The 23,872-nt window shown below is 41.2% G+C and overlaps 1 protein-coding gene across 1 annotated transcript in view; it reads right to left on the bottom strand.

Annotated features, from left to right (window-relative positions):
* Positions 1-21,009, bottom strand: part of LOC127581533 (spermatogenesis-associated protein 22) — a 34,762-nt gene extending 13,753 nt beyond the window's left edge. Inside the window, exons 1-6 of the mRNA XM_052036022.1 lie at positions 20,924-21,009; positions 18,037-18,168; positions 17,393-17,552; positions 8,613-8,714; positions 5,440-5,541; positions 1,631-1,928 (exon numbers count right to left, since the gene is read on the bottom strand). Of these exons, the coding sequence (XP_051891982.1) occupies positions 1,631-1,928; positions 5,440-5,541; positions 8,613-8,714; positions 17,393-17,552; positions 18,037-18,168; positions 20,924-20,966 (837 nt within the window). The 5' untranslated portion in view covers positions 20,967-21,009. The remainder of the gene's footprint in view (positions 1-1,630; positions 1,929-5,439; positions 5,542-8,612; positions 8,715-17,392; positions 17,553-18,036; positions 18,169-20,923) is intronic.
* Positions 21,010-23,872: the final 2,863 nt, after the last annotated feature.

Here is a 23,872-nt window from a genome sequence, read left to right as displayed (position 1 = left end):
GAGAGAGTGTGAACAATCTCCCCATCCCTCCCTCCCTCCCTTCCCCCCCCCCCCCCCCCCCAACTCCCCAACCCCTGCTGTCTCTGTTATGCAGCAGTACATTTTCACTCTGCCATACTGCCCAGGTTGGTCAACACTCAGAACTCCAAGTATGCTGCTTACAAAATGCAGCCTCATCCCTCTGCAAACCTACTTCAACATCCACAACATTGACAGCATTTGAATGGAAATGAGATTTTATTCTGAGTCACATTTAAAAGCTTTTTTTTAAACTGAAATGACTGGAACCTTAAGCTGTAGGTATTCCACTCTTGCCCCTTGCGCTTCATGCACTCTTGCTCATGGTTAACCTCACTAGAAACCTGGCAAAACCTCCACTGCAGTACATGAGTTTGCCACACAGGGCTGGTTCAGGAACTCCCTGGGGCTTTGTCAAACTGATCCTGCAGCAGAAACGTGTAAAGCTGAAGATACAGGTCACTTGGTACTCAACACACCATCATGTTTATGCTGTGATGCAAATAATTGCAACTGCAGAATGGCATACAAGTTTCGCCATACTGGAAGTATCAGGGCACTTGGTAAAAGGTGAACATGCAGAGGACAACCTTTCGGCAATAATTCACTCTGAATGCCCTGAAGTAGTGGTCATCTTCATCCATTACTGGAGGCCCTGGATCAAGTCTGATGAGTTCCCATTTATGCTGACAAGGCTCCAAGTTAAATCTACATCAAAGTGAGCATTTTGTTTTCAAATTTAAAACCTAAATGAACATCAATTTGTGTTTAAATTTAAATGCTTCACGATGTCAAAATGAACAATTACAAACTGAAAGACATAATGGCAGAGAGGACAAACCAAAAGGAAAGAAAGAGAATAAAGTGATTTTAAAAAGCATGATGGGATTTAAAGTGAATGCAAACAAGAAGAAAAGATTTTTAAAGATTCAAGTTCATATAAATGAAAAGAAGTACAATGTTTGAAAAAAAAGACTAAAACTGCATTGAAAATGTGGAACTGAATGTCAAGTGCTGGAAGTACAGAAGATTGAATGTTGTGAGTCTTTGTGGGAGGTTGTGGAAGCTGAAACAAGGAATGCATCAAGGAAAACTTGAGCAATTAAATATTTCATCAGTAGCAAAACACACAAAATAAGCATGGAAAGAATTAAAAACGGTGCAGTAATTAGAAAAAAAACCTGAAATAAGATGAAAGACCTAATTTAAAGTTATTTATCAATTGACGAAATCAATTTGGAAACACAGGATGTATTTCTGCAATTCATCTTTTAACAATCCAATGTGCACCTAAAGCGCTGCAAATCCCCAAAACAATATCCCAAAAGTCATACAAATCTGAAGACCGAATCCTCACCAATAATACTCTATCAACACCCATTAGGAGGTGCACAAGAGCCACATGGGAACATGTACATATACCTCAGAGAGTGTCTGCACCAAAATAATGCGAGGTCATTATTCAACATTAAATCTCTCCTGGAAGGTGAAAAGATCCTATATGACCTGATTTTAAATTTGAATTTGTATCCTGGTCAAGCAAATCAAAATATCCAAACTACATATTCAATATAGACAAAATCACTTTAAGCAATATTTATGAAAAATGTACCTGATCCACACCATCACTGGGATTATTTACAAAGTGATTTTCAGTAAACTGATTTTGTTGACCACAATTTCTACTGCTTGCTATATTTTGAGGCGAATTCTTGAACTTCTGATGCATTTGTTGATAAGATTTTGTCTGTGCTTTGTAAGAGTCAGATGACACACGTGATCTGAAAGTATCTATGATTTTCATTTGTGAACGATTAGTGCCAGTAGTAGATCCAAGTTCCTTTACTTCATTTGTTAAAGGCCTACTATTTTCTTTCCAAATGTTTCCCAACTGTTGTTTAGCACCTGTGCTAAAATTTGAAGAACTCAAGTTAGAAGACAATATAAACAATTAAAAACTTATTTGCAATAAAATGTGATCAACTTTGAATTTGCAAACAATGAAAACTATTTTTCTTGAGAAGGTTTCAGTAAAATCTCAATACAATCTTTGTGTGTTCTTGCAGACAAAACTCAATGGGACTTTGCTTTACTGTACACAGAATACTAAACAAACAAACAGTGGAACCATTGACCAGCTAGAAGATTACATAATTCAACTAAACAGCCAAAAATAAAGCAGAAGCAAAACAGGCAAAGTTCAAGCACAAAGTCCAGAGTGTGCTTAACTGATAATTTAAATAAACTTACTCTCATATAAGGAAATGTGAAAATCATCTAAATCGTTCGCAAGTATCATATTCCCACCACCTGTCTCCCAGTGTCACTATGATAAAAACAGCAATTATGTAAGAGTATTTCCTTTTACTTACTCCTCCTTACTTTGTTCCCCCGTCATGAAAAAAGTCTATATCATCAATTATGTTCTGTAACCCCAGCCACAAGAATGATCATAACAACAATTTAGATTCATTACTTTTTTTCCTTCCTGTAGATAACTTCCTTGCATCACCATGTCCTATGTTTCCCCTTCAAGTGCAAGAGAGAAACATACATGAACAGATTCCTCCAATTCTGAATATAACCAAACAACTGGATTACCAATACTTTAAATGTCAGAAAACTTTACACAGAGTAGCTTACGCTAACTCAGCCCTGTAAAGTCTTTAAGTCTGAGGGCAATTTTGACCGACTTGATTGGTTGTTTCTAAACAGCACGATTACCTCAAATGGCATATCCCTTATCTGAAAAGTATGCACAATCACATTTCCAAAGTGAATATTGCACCAAACTGAAAGGCACTATAGAATAATTAATCGTGGAAATCAGAATGAGAGTTAAGCATTCCATTTTTCCTGGGAATGCACTCACATCATACAAAGTCAACACTGGTTGTTGATCATGATTCACTATAGGGCATAGTAGTGGCACTACGCAGTCAAAGTTGCCTGGCAGGCAGGAAGACTGTCCCCAAAGTATTTTTGTACTCTGAATAAAATATGCCCACTTTCTTATTTACTTTTCACTTAGCTACTTTAAATCAAAGAAATAGTGTTTGCTAACATTTAGTTTTCTGTTTTACTTGCCTTTAGACAAACTTCAGAAGAAATATTCAAAGGTATTGCAAGAACTTGCTGGAAATCTCTGAAGGTGGCAACTTTAGCTGATACGGTTATTAAAAAAAGTACAAGGGATCCTTGGCTTCATAAATAAAGGACCAGAGTAAAATAACAAAGAAGATGTTTAATCTTTAGATAAAAAAAATCACTGGTCAGTTCTCAGCTGTACTTTTTGTCCAATTCTGCCAACCATAATTTCTGAAGATTGTCAAGGCCTTTGAGAAGATGTAGAATAGATTTACTCGAATGGTACCCTGAATGAAGGATTTCAATTAAGTGAGGAGGAGAGAAGTTGGGATTGCTCTCCTTATAGCAGATAAAGTTGAGAAGATTTAATAGAGATGATCAAAATTATGATAAATAATTGATCTATGGCAGAGAATGTGTAAACAGAGGCCACAAACTTAAAATAATTAACAAAAGAACCAGAGTATGAGGCAAATTTTATTATTTACATAATTAAGTGATGCACTAACCAGAAGGACAGAAACAAATACCAAGTCAGCAGTCACTTTTAAAGGGGATATGCATGAAAAGGAGAAAGAGCCAAAGCTTGAGACTAAATGGATAGGTTATTTAAAGAGACAGCACTGTCATAATGGGCTGAATGGCTTCTTTGTGTTGTATAAGTCCATGATTTCTCTGTTACATGGAAATAAAGCTTGCTGACTGGAATTGGTAATTAATTTTAGTTCACAGTTTAGCTGTATTAAAGCAATGTGTAACGTTCTCTCCACTTACAGCCCTCCCCAGCTGAGTTGTTGTGAGTTGTTATAATTAAACTGAGGGTTTGGGGGTAACTGCTTAGGACAACAAAATATTTAATACGTGAGGCAACCAAATAATTTGAGCACAAAGCAACCCAGGGAATAAATCCTTTCGCAGTCAATGCATTTCCATTGCACATTTTAATAATCCTACTAAGCATCATTGGATACGAATATTTCTAACAGATTTTCTTTATTTCATTTTATTCCCTCTTTCTAATAGCTGTAGAAACTTATGCTAATGTTGGAAAGTGAACAGTACCAACAGAGACAATGTAGCTAGAATTAAGCCATTATTTAAAATGTTGCTGAACCTTATGTTGGAACATGGGAAGAAACCATCTAACCCTCCTGCACTTTCATCTTCAATTTAGATGATAGCTAGACTGTAACCTATCTCCATTTAGCCACTTTGATTCTATATCCTTTAATAACTTTGACTAACTAAAATTAATCTCAGTTTTGGCAATTTCAATTGACTTAGCCTTGAGGCAACATGGTGAATGCAACTGGATACATAACTTTACATCCTACTGCATTCAGCATGTAACACATCCTTATTTTTCTTGCAACTTTTTCTTTCAAAGCCTGTGATTCATTCTGGGGTACAGTTCTACAGGTATTTTATGCATACGTCCAGTCTGCATGACTATCAAGTGGCTCTCTCTTAGAGCCAAACCTGATCCCAATACTAAACAAAGCAGGAAGTGATGAAAGAACTGAGGTAGCATCTGCAGAGAGATAGAAAGAGTTAATGTTTCAGGTCAATGATCCTTCATCATCTGCTTGACCTGCTGAGTTTTTCCAACATTTTGTTTTAGTTTCAGGTTTCCAGTGTTTGCAGTTCTTTCAATTACTTATTCTTATACCACCCAAATTACACAGTTAAATTCCCAAAGAAGGTGACAGGAGACCAAATACAATACAATGGGGGTATCCATCACCTGTCCAGGGATGCAAAAGTCAATACAATGCCACTATTGGTGACTCAGTTGAAACAAACTAAATGTTAAGAATGAATTAGGTTGCATTTACACAGAAGCTTATAGATCTCAAAATGTCTTAAGTACCTCAAGCACAAGTAAATTATTTTAAAATATTATCACTATTGAAATGTAGGAAAATAACCATGGATCAAAACCAGACCATTCGAGAACTCATTGGTTTAGTATCACGAGGGTACAGGGAAATTGGGAGTGATCTTGGAAACTCTCTTTAAGGCATAAAGAATGTATTCAGATAGAAACACAGACATGTTGTAGCAATGTTCATGCTTATTTTAGCATAAGCAAACTCCCATCTCAGATGGCAAATGAAATTCACTATCTACACAGTAAGCTTAACCACTTCAGATGGGATACAGTAATAGGATCTTTCAAATGATGGAACAACCCCTTGGCTACATTGCTTCACATCAGAAAGATGTGAAGCCTATAAGCTCTCATTCCTGTCAAAGGATGGCTCAATTTGTCCAAAGTAAAATAAAAAGTAAATAATATTAACAGGTATCAGCTACATTCTCTAATTAACTTACTTCCAGGTGGTGTTATTGTTTTGCCCTGTGGTGTTGGATCCACTCAAAAATTGCCCGTGCTCCTGTCTTTGTTGCCGTTGAGGTACTTGTTGCTGAATCTGGCTACAAATGAGCATTTTGTGTGATTAACACCTTAATTATGACATTCTCTTACCAACTGAAATAATCCTCCTGTCACTTACTAATAAATCATGCCATTGGCAGTTTACTGTCTTTCATGACCACCCTTGCACAGAAACTCTGAAGAAGTACTTTCATGTGTATGTATTATCAAAAACATCACACACCACGTTTTCCAAAGCACCAATATATCTCGAGCTTCAGAAATTATTGATAGGCTTCTCATGCTGCATGGCACCATCCTAATCCATCATATCAGGCAATAGGTTTTTAATATAAATATTGCAAGATAATCTAAATCCTAATTAGAACAGAAAATATAAAACTCTGTCTTGCTGCCGTATGATGCTGAGAGAAAGCATATTCACCATCTGTTGTTAAAAAAAATCATTTGTTCCAGCCTTTTACTGTCAACATTTACTACAATTACACAGGCCATTCAATTTGCATTTATATAAAGCAGTGTCAGTGATAACACTTGTAATATACTAACGGATCACCACCTCCTTCTCAAGAGATGGACAATCTGCTAGTCTAGCCAGCAATGTCCATTGCTTTAAGAATAAATATCTTCCAATCTTTCAACATTGCAGACAATTTTAACATCTGTTTGTTAATGATATTAAGGGGAATGCAAGTGTAGGCTAAAGGAGGATGCAGAAAATTTTCGGAAAGCCATTGACAGGTTGTGAATGGGCAAGATGTACGTGGAAAATGTGAGGTCATCACTTTGGTAGAATAAATAGAAACACTGTATTCTATAAATAGTTTGAAAGATGGTGTCCAGATGCTGGAACCTGAAGTAAAGAAAAAGAGCTGCAACAGGATCCTACCACCAGTAATATCTTCTTTTTGTTTTCTGCAGGGACAACTCTCTCCATGACTCCCTGGTCCACTCACCCCTCCCCACTCCCTGGTACTTTCCCCTACAATTGTAGGAGGTGCAACACTTGCTCCTACACCACCTCCCTCACTACCATCCAGGGACCTAAACAGCCCTTCCAGATAAGGCAGAGATTCACGTGCACCTGCTCCAATCTTATCTATAGCTTCCAGTGTTCTCAATGAGGCCTTCTCTACAATGGCAAGACCAAGCATAGACTGGGCGATCGTTTTGTGGCCATCTGCACTTTCTCTGCAATGGCCACCTCGAGTTTCTCTTTGCATGTCACTTCCCTTCCCATTCCCAGACTGACCTGTCTGTCCTTAGCCTTCTCCACTGCCACTGTGAGGCCAAACACAAGCTAGAAGAACAGAACCTCATATTCCACTTGGGTAACCTGATGGTATGAACACTGAGTTTTCCAATTTCAGAAACCCACACCCTCAGTTCTCCTTTCCCACTCCTATCAGTCCACCTAGGTTCTCTCTCCCTTTATTCACCTTTCCAATTTCCATCTGCCTATCACCCACATCTAGCTACCCGGTTTTCTTCTCCCCTGGCCTGTCTTCCCTACCACTTCCTCCATCTGGTTCAATCTGCCCATCATTCCTCCCTTATCACCTCCCAGTACTTGTCTCCCCCTTCACCCTCTCCTCTCCCAACCTGGCTCCATCTGCCCATTGTTTTTTTTGTTTTTTTCCTTATCTGTTTCCACCTCTCAACCACCAGCCTTTGTCTCTTAACTCTGCCTATTATCCACCACCTCACCCAATTCCACCTTTTATCTACAGACCTGTTTCACCCCTCCTTCTTGCCCCTTTATACTGTTTCTCTTCCCTCCACACTCAGTCTTGATGCTGAGTCACAACCTGAAATATCACTTTGCCTCCACAGATGCTGTTTAAACTGCTGGAGGAACTTGGCGGGTTGTTTATCATGCAGAAACAGCAAGCATTTTTAGGAGTAAAAACAGCATGCTGGCCTTCATTGCAAGAGGGGTATGAGTACAAGAGTAGATACATCTTGCTCCATTTAAAAAGAGCCCTGGTGAAAATACAACTGGAATACTGTGTATAGGTCTGGTCTCCCCACCTCAGGTAAAACATACTTGTGAAATAATGAGTATTGTGAAAATTTACCAGATTGATTCCTGCAATGGGTTTATGAGGAGAAATTAAACATTTGCAGCCTATAGTCTCCTTAATTTAGAGGAATAAGAGTTGATTGCACTGAAACTATAAAATTCTTACAGAACTTGACATGGATTATGTTTCCCTGTCTAGAATTGCAGGTCACAGTGTCAAAATAAAGAGTCAATCATTCATGATGGAATTGAGAAGAAATTTCTTCACCTAGGGTGTACTGATTCTCTGTTCGAGGGGGCTGTGAAGTCTCAGTCACTGAGTATATTCAAGGGGTATGTAATAAGTACAGAAAAGTGATACTGATGTAAAATATTAGCCATGATTTTACTGAATGTCAGGTAGGCACGAGAGACTGAATTGCCTACTCCTGCCTTTATTTCTTATGATGATATAATAATCATTTCAATAAAACAAATTAAAACCAGCATTACCTTGAATAAGGTTACAGAGCTGCTCAAGCCTTAATTTTATTTGAACCCTTGATTTTGTTCCATTTTGTAATATATTCCAAAAGAAATCTGAAGAGCAATGTTTCAGCAAATCAATTGGAAAAAATCACTTTGAAGTGACATAGATTAATCAACTGATTCAAATTTCACCTGTGTTCAGACCAAGTATTTATGTAGGACACTATAAGCACATCCTCATAACTAAATAGCTAATGTATTGCCTAGCTGCACTAATTTATAAAAAAGACAAGCTACAATACCTGCCAAAAATAGATAAGGATTCTAAAAAGATATGAAAGTCCACCTTTGTAAAATTTGCAAGAGGAAAAACATGTTGTCATCAACTCCTTGGAGGATAAAGTCCAAACTCAATGCCAAAGCACCTGCTTCTAAAGACAATATACAATGACTGACATAAGACAGTGGAATCCATTTCCAGCATTTGGACTACGTTCTGACCATTCTTTTCAAAGGGACAGAATCTCTTATATCTCTATAAGTAAGACATTCAACACCAAATTTTCTGCCAACATCTGATATGGTCTACTTAATAACATGAAAATTTAACTCACTTACTTCCAGCTGTTTTTACTATCTTGCTCTTCGACATTAGATCCATAGGAAAACTTCCTGTACTCCTGAATTTGTTCACGTTGTAGTACTTGTTGCTGAAGTTGGCTAAAAGGCAGCATTTTAAGTAATTAACACTTAATTTGTTAGAATGTAAAAGTATAGAAGAAAAAAAAGTCTCAAAGTCGTTCATTTTATTTCCCACTATCAGTCAAATTTATCAAAACCTGAGGCAGAGTATAAATGAAGGTACTAAACAAATCTGAAATAGTAACTGCCAATTTCAATAGGTCAGATTATGCTTCGTTCTCCACTGCTCAGGACACCTTTGACTTCTATGTTTGCATGCTCTGGCCCTGGAGTCGGAGACATGCTGGATGTCAGCTACTAGTTCATCTAATCTTCTGTGCCACTGGATTTACCACCAAGTCCAGTGGTGGCTCCCAAATGTATTCATCTAAGGAGTTAGATGCACTTTGCATCTGGTTCCTTAGATTTATGCCAACCATGGCCGGCAGTGCAAGTAGTAACTCTAATCATTTGAGTGAGGTTGCCAAATTTCATTAAAATAGGTTTAGCTAAGGTTTTACTTCATTTTTTAATTTCACTGTATAATTGCTTTTAACCAGAATAAGTTTTCAGCTTTTTATTTTTAATTATTTTCAAAAATTAATCAATTTCAACTGTGTTTAAGTATTTTAGAATGTGAATGACTTTGACAGCAGCAAGCTGCCTATAGCCATCAGGGCAATGCTGGAGTTGGGCCCCAGGTTCCATGATCTGAGACCTAGTCATTACTCACTGACCCCTTTCCTTCAGAGAAGGGCCATGGAATGGAGGCCTCCAACACTGCCCATCTCATAATGCAGCAGCAAGTAAGTGCACCCGTGAAATTAGCAAATACGGCAAACGTGGCCACCCAGTCAGGGGACACATGATCCAGCCCAGCATTAACCATATCTTAATTTCTTCCTCAGATGTTACATATACAGAATATAAACAGATTCAATATAGTCTATGCATATTTATGTCGTCTGATCATAAAAGTCTGTAGTTTCTGCCTCCATTTTAATCTTGTTTGTTGGCCAATCTAGTGCTGTCTTTTATTACTTTAACCTATAGTGCCTAGTAAATGATGTTGAAATGACTTAACCATTATAGTTGGTAGAATAATACAAAATATGATGCCCCAGAAATTGTTTTGTGACAGGACAGATGTGTTAAGTTGGAGTCAACATGTTTCGTGCATTGGCTCTCCACTACAATATTTTACAATCAGGCTTTATACTGAAAAAAGTGTCCAAAGGTCTTTTCAAAACTAGCTCTGCAAGTCTCAGTTAAGAGTAGAATTGGGACCTTATAGATCAGCTCTGGACTTTAGGGAAATGGTCATAATCAGATAATACAGGGGTTAAGTTTCTGAACAATTGCTGGAAGGTGCAGATGGGGCTCCAGTAATGAGTGATATGAAGGAAACCAACAGCAAGATACAGGTGGAAAACCTGAGTAACAACCTGCAGGCTGATACACATCCCAGATTCCTCAGGTCTAGTCCCTCTGAGTTACATTAAAGCATGCCTCACTTCCTCACTTGCGTTGTGAAGGTCTTCTTCTACACAAATGGCTTAGGCCATTTCTAGGCCAACTATACACAATTAATTTGGCATAAATGGTATCAGAAATTGCACTGAGTTCCATTTGACACTTTTATGCTTGTCCAGATAGTTCCATATGTAAGCATGTCTTACACACAGAGCATCTGAATCAATCTGATGTTGAATAAGAGCAGAGAAGCATCTGATTTTTGATTAAATTTTTTTGCATAGCACAAAGAAAGTTGTACTACAGGGAAGAACTTCTAGGTTGTCAGCTTTCATAAGGCAACCCAAGGTGAACTATAAAAAATGTGTTGAGAACTTTGGCACAAAGATTCCCCTTGTGGCGACTCACCGTCTAGTCAGGCGAACTGGCTCGGCAGTCGGGTCGCGCAGCGTCGGAGCAACAAGGCCCAAGATGGCGGCAGGCCTCGTCTTTCCGAGCAACGGGGAGAACCCACGCGCGGGAAAGTCCTGATGACGTAGGACTTACGTCATTACCGGTTGTTTTTGGGCGGGAACATTCTCCCTTAAAGGGCCCGCGCAAGGCGGGAAAATAAACCAGTTCTGTTTGGCAATCCTCTGAGTAGAGTCTTGTTTTATTCCGCGGTAGCAACCGCTACATTGGTGACCCCGACGGTCCAAACGGCTTTTGGACCCGCGAAATGGACAACAGCGCAGCAGCCAACACAGTGGCCCTCAAGCTGCCCACCTTTTGGACACTTCGGCCCAGCGTCTGGTTTGACCAGGCCGAAGCGCAATTCCACCTTCGGCAGATCACCTCCGACTCCAGGAAGTACTACCATGTGGTTAGCTCTCTGGACCAGGAGACAGCCGCCCAGGTTGGAGACTTCATCCAGTCGCCTCCAGAGGAAGATAAGTACCCGGCTTTCAAAGACCTTTTGATTCGGACCTTCGGCCTCTCCCGTCGTGAGCGCGCTGCACGCCTGCTTCATCTGGACGGCCTGGGGGACAGATCCCCATCAGCCCTAATGAATGAGATGCTGGCATTGGCCGAGGGACACAAGCCATGCCTGATGTTCGAACAGGCCTTCCTCGAACAGCTCCCCGATGACATCCACTTGTTGTTAGCTGACGCCGACTTCAGCAACCCCCGTGAGGTGGCTGCCCGGGCAGATGTCCTGTGGAGGGCCAAGCGCGAGAGAGGCTCGTCCGTTAGTCAAATCACCAGGCCGCGAGCCCAACGCCCGCCTCGCCCGGCCCCAGCAACCGAGCAACCACGCCCCAGGAACGCAGACGACGACACGGGTGACCAGCTGTGCTTCTACCATCAGAGGTGGGGTGTGGAGGCCCGTCGATGCCACCCACCCTGCAAGTTTCAGGGAAATGCCAGGGCCAACCGCCGCTGATGGCTACGGCGGCTGGCCGCCGACAGAGCCTCCTATTCGTTCAGGACAAGAAATCTGGACGGCGTTTCCTCGTTGATACTGGAGCGGAGGTCAGTATTTTGCCCCCGACAGGCCGCGACACTCGTGACAGGCCACCAGGTCCTCTACTCAATGCTGCCAACGGTACAACGATACGGTCTTTCGGCACTCGTACGCTTCAATTACACTTTGGTGGCAGCCGTTTTACCTGGACCTTTACTCTTGCCACCGTCGCCCGACCACTCCTAGGAGCCGATTTCCTTCGGGCCCACAACCTGTTAGTCGACCTGCGAAGGAAGCGGTTAGTTCACTCTAGCACTCTCCGGACCTATCCCCTGGGAGAAATCAGCCCACCAGCCCCGCGCCTGGACTCCATTTCCCTTTCTGGCGACGATTTCGCCAAGCTCCTAGCCGAATTCCCATCGATTTTGGCACCTTCGTTTACAAATTCTAGGCCCACACATGGGGTACAACACCACATCATTACCACAGGGCCACCCCTTCATGCCCGAGCACGATGATTACCTCCAGACAAGCTCCGCCTGGCAAAGGAAGAGTTCCGTCACATGGAGGAGCTGGGGATTGTTCGCAGGTCAGACAGCCCCTGGGCCTCCCCCCTGCACATGGTCCCCAAAGCCACCGGAGGGTGGAGGCCCTGCGGCGACTACCGCAGGCTGAATGACGCTACCACCCCGGACCGCTATCCCATCCCTCACATCCAGGACTTCGCAGCGAACTTACACGGGGCCCGCATCTTTTCCAAAGTGGACCTCGTTAGGGGATACCACCAAATCCCGGTCCATCCGGCTGACGTCCCCAAAACCGCGATTATCACCCATTCGGCCTGTTCGAATTCCTTCGGATGCCGTTCGGCCTTAAGAACGCTGCAGAGACCTTCCAGCGGCTGATGGACGCGGTAGGCCGAGACCTGGACTTCGTGTTCATTTACTTGGACGACATACTGATCGCCAGCCGTAACTGCCAGGAACACCTTTCCCACCGCCAGCTGTATTCCCGCCTCCGCGATTTCGGCCTCACGATCAACCCGTCCAAGTGCCAATTCAGACTTGACTCTATCGATTTCCTCGGCCACAAAATCACCAGCGATGGGGCAACACCCCTACCCACCAAGGTGGATGCTATCCGCCATTTTGCCCGCCCTGACACAGTCAAAGGCCTACAGGAATTCCTTGGGATGGTCAACTTTTACCATCGTTTCATCCCTGCAGCAGCCCGTATCATGCGCCCTCTGTTCTCGCTGCTGGCTGGTAAGGGCAAGGACATCACCTGGACTGACGAGGCTGTGGCTGCTTTCGTTAAGGCCAAAGACGCCCTGGCAGATGCCACGATGCTGGTACACCCCAGGACTGACGTCCCGACTGCCCTCACGGTAGACGCGTCCAACACCGCGGTGGGTGGGGTACTGGAACAGCTACTCGAAGGCCGCTGGCAACCCTTGGCATTTTTCAGCAAGCACCTTAGACCGCCCGAACTGAAGTACAGTGCTTTTGATCGGGAACTTCTAGCGCTGTATCTGGCGGTCTGGCATTTCCGATACTTTCTAGAAGGCAGGCCTTTCACTGCTTTCACCGATCATAAGCCTCTGTCCTTTGCCTTCTCCAAAGTCTCCGATCCCTGGTCAGCTCGTCAGCAGAGATATTTATCCTACATTTCCGAGTTCACAACTGACATCCAACATGTCTCCGGAAAGGATAATGTCGTTGCTGATGCACTTTCCAGACTGACCATCCACAACCTATCCTTGGGTGTCAACTACACGGCCCTAGCTGACGCACAGCAAGCCGACGACGAACTGCCCAGCTACAGAACCACAGTCTCGGGTCTGCAGCTCCGAGATTTCTTGGTTGGTCCAGGTCAGCGGACCGTACTTTGCGACGTTGTGACTGGTCAGCCCCGCCCTATAGTCCCTGCAGCCTGGCGGAGATGCATTTTCGACTCGGTACATGGGTTGGCGCACCCGTCCATCAGATCTACTGTCCGACTGGTCGCCAGCAAGTTTGTCTGGCATGGCCTGCGCAAACAGGTCAGTGAGTGGGCCAGGACTTGTCCGCACTGCCAGACGTCGAAAATCCAACGACACACCAAGGTCCCACCACAGCAGTTCGAGCCTACCCGTAGGAGGTTCGACCACATACACGTCAACCTCGTGGGCCCTCTGCCGGTTTCAAGAGGACCCCGGTACCTCCTTACCATCATGGACCAGTTCACAAAGTGGCCTGAGGCAACCCCCCTGACTGACATCACCACTGATTCCTGCACCCAGGCGCTGCTCACAACTTGGGTCTCACGTTTTGGCGTTCCGGCCCACATCACTTCAGACAGAGGCACCCAATTCACTTCCAGTCTCTGGGCTGCATTAGCGAACCTGCTAGGGACGCAGCTGCACACCACCACGGCCTACCATCCTCAATCAAACGGGTTGGTGGAACGTTTTCACCGCCATCTGAAATCGGCCTTGATGGCTCGCCTGAAGGGTCCTAACTGGGTTGACGAGCTGCCTTGGGTCCTGCTCGGCATACGCACTGCCCCCAAAGAAGACCTCCGCACTTCGTCAGCTGAGCTTGTATACGGGGCGCCACTAGTTGTCCCCGGGGATTTCATACCTGCCCTTCGGGACCAAGGGGAACAACCCCCAGCAGTCCTACAAAGACTGCGCAAGAAGCTTGGCGACTTGGCCCCGATTCCCACCTCACGGCACGGTCAAGCCCCATCCTGCCAGCCCAAGGAACTACGGGACCGTAAGTTTGTTTTCATTCGCAGGGGCACACCTCGGGCGCCACTGCAACGACCATATGAGGGACCGTTCCGAGTCATACGCAATAACGGATCCACTTTTATTTTGGACATTGGAGGCAGGGAACAGGTTTTCACGGCGGACCGCCTCAAACCGGCCCATTTGGATCTGCAACAGCCTGTCGAGGTTGCCACGCCGCGACGCAGAGGCCGCCCCCCTAAGCGGCAGCTGGCACAGCCCACGGACCTTGGGGACTGTATCGCCGGTTCTGGGGGGGGGGGTTGTGTGGCGACTCACCGTCTAGTCGGGCGAACCGGCTCGGCAGTCGGGTCGCGCGGCGTCGGAGCAACGAGGCCCAAGATGGCGGCGGGCCTCGTCTTTCCGAGCGACGGGGAGAACCCGCGCGCGGGAAAGTCCTGATGACGTAGGACTTACGTCATTACCGGTTGTTTTTGGGCGGGAACATTCTCCCTTAAAAGGCCCGCGCAAGGCGGGAAAATAAACCAGTTCTGTTTGGCAATCCTCCGAGTAGAGTCTTGTTTTATTCCGCGGTAGCAACCGCTACACCCTAGTTATTAAAATAAAATAAGCAAGTTGAATTTCTTTTGCATTTTCTTCACTTCACATTCTCATTGAGAAATTTGCTTCTGTATTCACTGGGTGAAAGAAAACTGCATAAAATTACTACACTTGACCACTCAACCCCAAACTGGATCACAGTGTCATTTTGCCTATTATGAAAATAGTCAGAGAGAATGATACTTCTGGAAAATGCAGGCAAAATGTAGTACAGACTGCCAAAGAACTAAACCAGTGAAAATGTGAAAATGACAAAGTGACAGATTAGTAGAGGATTAAAAAAAAAGCTCTTTTGCATTTCTGATGAATGATGACAATTTACTTTTCATCCAAAACTTTCCATTTCAAATATCCAATCTACGTTCATTTTTTGTTATTCCACAAAGCTACTGCAAAGATAAGCCTGCAGGTTTCACAATTTCTGTCACTTGACTAACTTCAGGACAAAGTATTTGTGTGTTTTCTCCAATACCATATTTATATAACCCTGACTGTTATTTTGTCTTATCTGCTAATTGTAGCCAGGCCAAAGGCCTCAAAGACAGGCGATCTATTGAAATTTTTGAAAACTCTAATGGCACAGATCACTTGACTGGATTTATCCTACAGAATTCTATATCACAAATAACCCTCAAAATAAGTTTGGGAAAACATTGTATAGAAATCTGAAAACTATGTGTGACAACTTACTTAATCAAGTCAGGTTTGGGAAAATTGGCTCCACACCTAAAACCTTTTTTGTGCATTTAACTTTTCTGTATTTCATTACTTCTCCACATTAGCCCATTCTACATTTTTACAACGCGAGGTTTTTGTTTGGCAGACACTATTTCCTCCCTGCCACCAACAGCTCAACAACAATGAACTGCTCCGCATAAAGAAAAGCAATTACAACAGTGAGAATAAAATGATAGGTAACTAGTACTTTGAGTCTTCACACACAAGCATATCCTAAATGCCTTCAACATCTATGCTTCAGTGAAGCAGCAAAAGCAGCAATAATTGAGCACAAGCTCCAGACTTGGTCTACCACAAAGATAAGGATACTTTATCTGTATTTGTGAACCATAATATTACATTTTTGCATCAAGATTGTTACAAGGTCATTTGTTTCATCAGTCTAGTGATGAGTAAAACATGTTACAACAGACTTGCTTACCAAAGGAAACACACTGAAGTCAATATAGTTGTGGGCCACATTACAGAGGTCAAAGAACAGCATCGTGCAAATTTAGCACAAGTAATAACAAGTACCAAAAACATGAACAATCTTTGATAATGACCAGGCAAAAGAAATCAAGTCACTGGCAAGAGACCCAAATTGTGGCTGGGATTCAAAATGATGACTTCCAAATGTCTGATGTTCATCTGAAGGAGGTTATGAATCAGTGGAGCAAGATAACAGAAAAGCATTCTGACAGCACAGAGGCAGGAATCAGAACTCACAGAGAGGAGAGCTGGGTATTAGACCACTAAAGGAAGCTGGTGTCAGGTTTTCAGATGCATAAAGGTTAAGAAAAGTAAAAGAGGCCAAAGGTAAATCTTTGGGTATCTCTGTATGTCACAATTGCAGGTGGGGCTGGAAGAAAAAGGTGTTGCCAACGACAATGATTAAACAAATAAAAATTCTGATGAAAATACCTGAAATGCTAACTCTATACCTCACTCCAGAGATGCTTCCTGACCTACTCAGTACTTGCAGAATGTTTCATTTTATCCCAGAATCTGCAAAATTTTGCTTTTAAAATAAAAGTGGAAGCTTAGGAAGATCTATCCCAGAAAGATGGGGATTAAGGAGAGGCTTTGTAAAGGTGTGGTGTAGTCATCTATATGGAAAGCTGGAGAGAGGTCAAAGAGGGAAGCAAGGATACCACAATCACCTAATCACAGAGAATGTCATTTGTGAATTTGGTTAGGGCTGTTCTGGAGCAATAGAAGTCATGGTCAAGGAGATTCAAACTTAGCAAGCCCTCAGTTGTAAATGTGTAACAAAATGCAGACCACAGGAATAGAGAAAATAGGCAGGTAAATGATCACATTACACTCATTGTGAATCATTGCATAATTTTTTTCACTCATCCACCAGTAGGCAATTGGAAAGAACATTAAGTTTGCAGTATACAAAGAATAAAATCCCTCGTTCGTGATTAAGCAAATTATGTTTTCATATTCTACAGGAAAAACTGCAACAGACACAATATCATGCTAACAGGCTGGTTAGTCTGCCTTACATCCCCAAATGGATTCAGCAATCAAATTAATCTAATGTTTTATGTTTTAATTGAAAACAGAAATAAGTCAAAACAAGCTGAAATCAATTGTAAGTCTTTAAAATCAATTTTCTTTTCTCTCAAGGTTACTATTGATCATGTTCTTTGGGAATTCTAATCTAAAATAGATCCTATATCTAAAGCAATTCAAACACAGAGAGCCTCAAAATTAACACACCTTAGCTATTGTATAACCTACCTGGTTTTTGTAGTTTTTGCTGAATTTGGCACAGGTGTCATCCCACTGCCTGTATTGTCCAGATTGTTCCTCTTACTGCGATACTGAAACTGGGCCTCATAATTGTTCTGCACAGTTGTCTGATTGATTTGTGGTCTGCTTTGCATCAGTCCTCTGTTGCCTTAAAGTTTAACAAATAAATGTGTCAAACTTTTCCATAAGATGTAAAATAGAAAAAGGATATTTTTTTCAATAGTATTAGATAAATCTGTTTAATTAGCATAGTTTTGTGGTAACATTTGCTGGCCAACAATGAAAAATGTTTGCCGTCACAAAAAAGATTGATTAGATTTAAACAGCCAAATTGTGATAGTGTAAAAATATGTCCTGATTCTTCTTAGGGTGGTTTTCCAAATTTAGCAGTAAATGACATTACGTGGAAACTTTACATTTCCCCATTGCTTAGAAAGAAAACAGAAGCAATACTAAAGTGCCATTTTAAGCACCTCCATATTTCCCATAGAAACATGCTCAGAGAAGCAATGATAAGGATTTGTAAGCCATCAAAATAATGGGCAGTTATTGTCCCAATTGAAGAAATTTCCATTAAGACAAGAAGAGCATAACAACATGGCCAAAGTTTGGGTGGGAATCAACTTAGTTACCTGCAGGTGGTGAATCAAAACTCTCTGATGTAGGAAAAATGCTACTGGAGCCCGACTCATGTTCCATAGGATTTGAAGTTAATGGCAATCGGGTTCTTTTCTTTTGGTTGAATAGTAATACAGGAAGACATCCTGAAAAATACAATTTAAATAAATTAATGTAATCTCCATACTTACAAGTAATTTATATGTAAATAATATAGAGAAATTTGTCAAACATGGCCAAAACTTGCTTTCATTATACCCTAAGCCTTTCAACAAAAATATCAAACTAAAATAGTTTGAAAATATTTCAAATGGACAATAAGAAGACATAGCTTGGAGGTGGGCTCTTGGAAACAATAAGATTCTTACTAAACAAAATGAATGGAGCAAAGATCACTCAAAAGAAACTCATTAATTATTCAAAGACAGGTGTGACAGCATCTGTGGAGAAAGGAAGCTAACATTTCAGACTGAAGTCTCTTTAGCTGAACCTTAATTAAAATAATATTAAATGTTAAGGGGAAACCACCAATATTTAGTTTGCAATGCATGAAGTTGTATAATATTTACCACACAAACAGGCCATTTAGCTCAAAAGGTCTATGCCGGTGTTAATGCTCCATAGGAGACTAATCCCACACTTTATCAGATCCCATCAACATACCCCTATTTTTTCATTTTCCCCTACTATGTTTTTCATTTTCCCTAATATGTTTTTCTATCTTCGTCAGTTCAAATACTCCTTGTGATAGTGAGTTCCACTTTTTACCCACTCTAGGTAAATAAAGCTGAGCTTCTGAACTCCCAAGTTTTTTTCTGGTGGCTATCTTACATTTATGCCCACTTGATCTGGTCTTCCCCACAAATGCAATGTAGTCCATAAAACATATTCATAATCTTCGAGACCTCTATCATGTCAAGCTGATTTCTACAGAACAAAGCCTATTCAATCTTTCCTAAGAAGTATAACTCTACATTTGTAGTATCATAGGTGTATAATTTCTTTGTAGCTTCTCCTGTGTCTCTTTAAAGAAATTTACAATGCAGAAAGAGACACTTGGCCCATCATGTTCATGCAAACCTCCATAACATAGAGACTAGAGATGTTTATTTCTGTGTGATCGTAAATACGATCTAAGCAGGTTCAGTACATTTAACTTTATGTTATGCAATTCTATCCTAATCCATCTACTGCTTTGTTGTTTTTGTGACATGAACTGACATTCTTTAACTAATTCAATCTTCATTTTGGCGTGCCACTCTAATTTCATATTTCAAATTTTACTCCAGCAACACAAGGTATAAGGTATACACTTCTGTATAATCATCGTATGTGGGCATCTTCTAGTGAAGGTATACTACACTGTCAGACATGTCACCTCTTGGATGAGAAGTTGAAAAAACATTCCAACTACAATCTCACATTGTCATAAAATTTGCCACCACACAATATGAAGAAGAGCAAGGAATTCTCTGGTGTCCATTCCAATGTTTATCCCTCAACCAACTACATTAAAAACAATTAAAACATCAAAAAAAAACTGCAGACACTGGGAACCTGAAATAAAATCAGAAAATGCTACAAACACTCAGCAATGGAAAGAAATACAGAGTTAATGTTTCAAGTCAAATCCCTTCAGCATGATTCCCCTCAGTTACACGTTGGTATCCAATATGAAATTAAAAATAAATTATATAATTTGCTTTTCTTGTTTCTGTCAGAAATGGCTAGTTCTATTAAAAGTGTAGACATCTGTATTATTAGCTCAGTTTTTTCTCTGTCCACAAAATTATCTGATCTGCTTTGAATTTCCAGCATTTGTTCTCGTTCTCTTTCTCTCACCCCTTCTGATTGGATGTTTTCTACTAATTTCATTAGCACATAGCTCTAGGTTTCACAACTAGCAGCCTTGAAAACAGACAAACCAATCAGCTAGGGCCACGGCATTCAAAAGCAATTCCAACATAGTTAATTCTACAGAGTCCACCTCATAAACATCTACAGACTGTTGAGAGTGTTGGTCATGAGAGTCTTGGACAACAGTCCAACAAAGGCAAAAATCAAAATTACAGACTCAAATGTTGACCGTTTCTCTTTCCACAAATACTGCCTGACTTGCTGAGATTTCCCCCAGTATTTTCTATTTTTATTTGTCAATGTTTTAAAATTGTCTGTTATAATTTAGGATACAGAATAAATTACATTAACAGTATCCTCTTAGTGCTCTAATATTTACAGGGAATCCACACGTTAAATAATTTAAAGTATTGATTTATATTTCCAGTATTAAAGCAACATTGTGCTTTGATAGCAGGATGGTTGATTGCTGTTTGTATTTTTCATCTAAAATAAGTAAACTTAGTTACATAAGAACAGAATGGTCTTAAATCTTGCAAGTGTAACTTGTACATGTTAACATACGTTAACTAAGTACAGGTGCAAAAATAGTTAATTATTACAGTATATCAGTAACAAAGTCTCCAATACACTGTATCAAAACGTGATAGGTTGTGGCTTTCCTACTGGGACCGGTCATATAACTGTTTCAGATTTTAATCAAAATCAAAAGGAATCAATGATGAGGATTCCTCCGCAGGAAGGCATAAAAAAGTTATTGGGCCACCATCTAGACAGTGTGGCAAAACATCCCCCCCAGTCACTCCAAAGACATCACTGGGAATTTTATTACACAAGCAAATTCCCAGTCTGTACTTGAGATAAGTGTTTAGTGTACTTGACTCAAAAATGAAGGAAGGAATAAATCAATCAATCAATAGATGATGATTTAAGGTAGATTAGATCAAATGTGATTGTAAGGTTATAAACAATACATCAAAGATTGTAAAGAATACATCAAATAGGATTGTTTTTCTCAGTTGAAAATTCGCTAAATAAAAGTACCTGCTGTAGCTCGTGTTGAATTTTCAGTAATATTTCTCTTCATGGTTAAATCTCCATGTCATAAGCTTCAGTCATATATTAGCAATCTACAGGATAGAAAACCAACATTAATGGAGACTATAGTAAAAATGAAGGTTTAATGTATGATTTTTGAACTGATTAATTCATAATATAAAATAACACACCATAGTTTACTCTGATCATTACTAATATTTAAAAGTTCCTTTGGACTTGGATAAAACACATGGATGTAACATCAAGATACTTTTTCAAAGTCCTGTATGTTCAGAAAGAAAATATAATAATTTGTTACCTAGATTGTAGTAATGTATTTCCTTAACCTAGTACAAAGAGTAAAACATGCCTTGTCCAAAAGAGAACAAGGTTATAAAGTAATTCCTGCCACCCAAGCATTTTGAGGCCAGTTAAAGTTTTGCAGCTATTCGTCACACCACTAAGCCCATCAATACTAAGATCAAACTGACACAAGGAACCAATTTGTCAGCACATATCTTCTGCTCGCTGAACATGAAAAACCAATAAAACAAGTCATTGGAAAATTAGTCTAAATCTGACAGACTCAGTAACCTGTTAATAACCTCCCAACATCAGATGAATAGAGATCATCATTTTACTTCTGTTAGTCCAAATTTTACCTGCAGTATCTGTGATTCTGTGAGCCCCAAATATAACTAAATTATATCAGATGTTGCAGGAGGTTACCTTGAGTAATGGTCAGATATGTAAAGTTGCACACTTCCTGCTCCATCAAGTTCATTTGGTTAGTTCACCCCCAATTTGAATTAAAGGGTTGATGATTTGGTATCAGGGGCACAGAGCTCCAGTAGTTTCCACCACAGGTTGCTTGAGTCTGTAGTTGTGGTCCTAAAGCAATTCTCATTGGCTTCCAAAATTTTACTACACTCTGCATAGGAGCTTTCGAGCAGAGAACTGCTGCAAACTCTTCATTACCTTGCTAAAGGTCAGTGGGTAGAACAGGAAACTCAAAAGGGGAAGAATACTTGCCAAGTGCAACTAAAATAGGATAGAAACATCTTTTTACCTATTTTATTGCCAGTGTTTAATGGTCCTTGTAGACTTATGTATTCATTAACAACATGGACTAGGACAAGGAGTAAACCTGGGTTTTAAATAGAAAACTAGCTGGTAATGCCATTTGGTAATTGGTTTATTGTCACATGTACCAAGATAGAGTGAAAAGCTTTTGTTTGCACGCCATCCGGACAGATCATTCCACACATAATTACATCAATGCAGAATATAGTGTTACCTTTACAGAGAGACTCCAGTGCAGGTAGACAAATAAAGTGCAATGAGATAGATTGGGATATCAACAATTCATGTTTATTGTATAAGAGGTCACTTCAAGAGTCCGATAACAGCAGGATAGATGTTGTCCTTGAGCCTAGACACAGTACCCTTTCACTTGTGAGGAATCCATGGGAAACAAAGGACTGCAGATGCTGGAATCTAGATGAAAAACACAATGATGCTGGAGGAACTCAGCAGGCCAGGCAGCATCCGTAGAGAAAAGCAGCCAGTCAACATTTCGGGTTAGGACCCTTCTTCAGGACTGAAGATAAGAAAAGGGGAAGCCCAATATATAGGAGGGAAAAGCAGAGCAGTGATAGGCAGACAAAAGAGGGGAGGTGGGGTGGGCACAAGGTGGTGATAGGTAGATGCAGGTGAGAGATAGTGATAGGCAGGTGTGGGGGAGAAGGGGAGAGCAGATCCACTGGGGGATGGGTCAAAGGTAAGAGAGAGGGGAAAAAAAAGAGAGCAAGAAGATTCCAACATTTGCAGTCCTTTGTTTCTCTGCTGGAAGAACTCAGTGGGTCAAACACCATCTGTGGGAGGAAAGGAGTTGTTGATGTTTCATAAGGTGGGTGGTCACAGTTTTTTCCCCCAGGGTAGAGGGCATCGTAGATGCAGGTAAGAGATAGCGATGGGCAGGTGCAGGGGAGGGCAGATCCACTGGGGAAGATGGGTCAAAGGTAAGAAATGAGAAAAAACATCCATGGGAACTGAGGTCAAATCCAGCCAAGTCCTAACTGAGACCATTTTCAAGCACCTTTTCCTCAGAAACACAGAAGTACATACAATGAACTATTTTTCTCCTGCACTCACATGGACCCAAACCAGCTTGGTGGGCAAGCCTAAATATCACACAGAACACTTTACAAACCTTCAGCACAGATGTTTGTGCTCTTCCAAATAAAAAGGTAAAATGTCCTATGGTGGCACTTCGCCCCTTTTTATAAATAATTGCCTCTGTTGAAGTGGCTGAGGTAAACCACGCAACTCCAGCCTCTCCCCTCACACGCCAAGGGGAGGAAAATGGCGCCTGGCACACGACGGGGCGAGGCGGGAGTCGGACGTTCCTCCCATGACGTCAGCGCGTTGCGGACGACATTCCAGGGTCTGACGTCATTCAACCCGGAGCTCTGCCTGGGTCTGCTTTCAAGGTGACTTGATGCAAACACTTTGTGTCACGGAACGCACTGCAGGCGTTCATTTGTTTATCCTAGGAAGGTGAGCCATTTGTTTTAAACATTTAAAATAAAATGAATAATTGCATAGCAAAAAATATTTTCACAATAAAGAAAATGAGATCTGAGAGAAAATCAGAAAATATTCTGGAAGTTTCAATTGGTCTATTAGTATCTGTACAAATAATATTTTGGATGTAAATGTACCTGTTGTTTACGGTACAATAAAGATTTCTAATTGGTGATAATGACCATTTCTAAAGATGTTTTCACTGTTTGGGATCTGGGCTTTGCTGGCAATGTCAGCAATGTATTGCCCATTGTTATTTGCCCTTAGGAAGGTGAGCACACTTTGAGTTGCTGTAGTCAATTTTACCATATGGCACCAGGGACAATAAAGGAACAGCAATATGTTTCTCAGTCAGGATGGTGTAAGTGA

The sequence above is a fragment of the Pristis pectinata genome, chromosome 21 (assembly GCF_009764475.1).
Source record: "Pristis pectinata isolate sPriPec2 chromosome 21, sPriPec2.1.pri, whole genome shotgun sequence".
In the NCBI taxonomy this organism is placed as follows: Eukaryota; Metazoa; Chordata; class Chondrichthyes; order Rhinopristiformes; family Pristidae; genus Pristis; species Pristis pectinata.
This window is presented reverse-complemented; position numbering and strand designations above follow the sequence as displayed.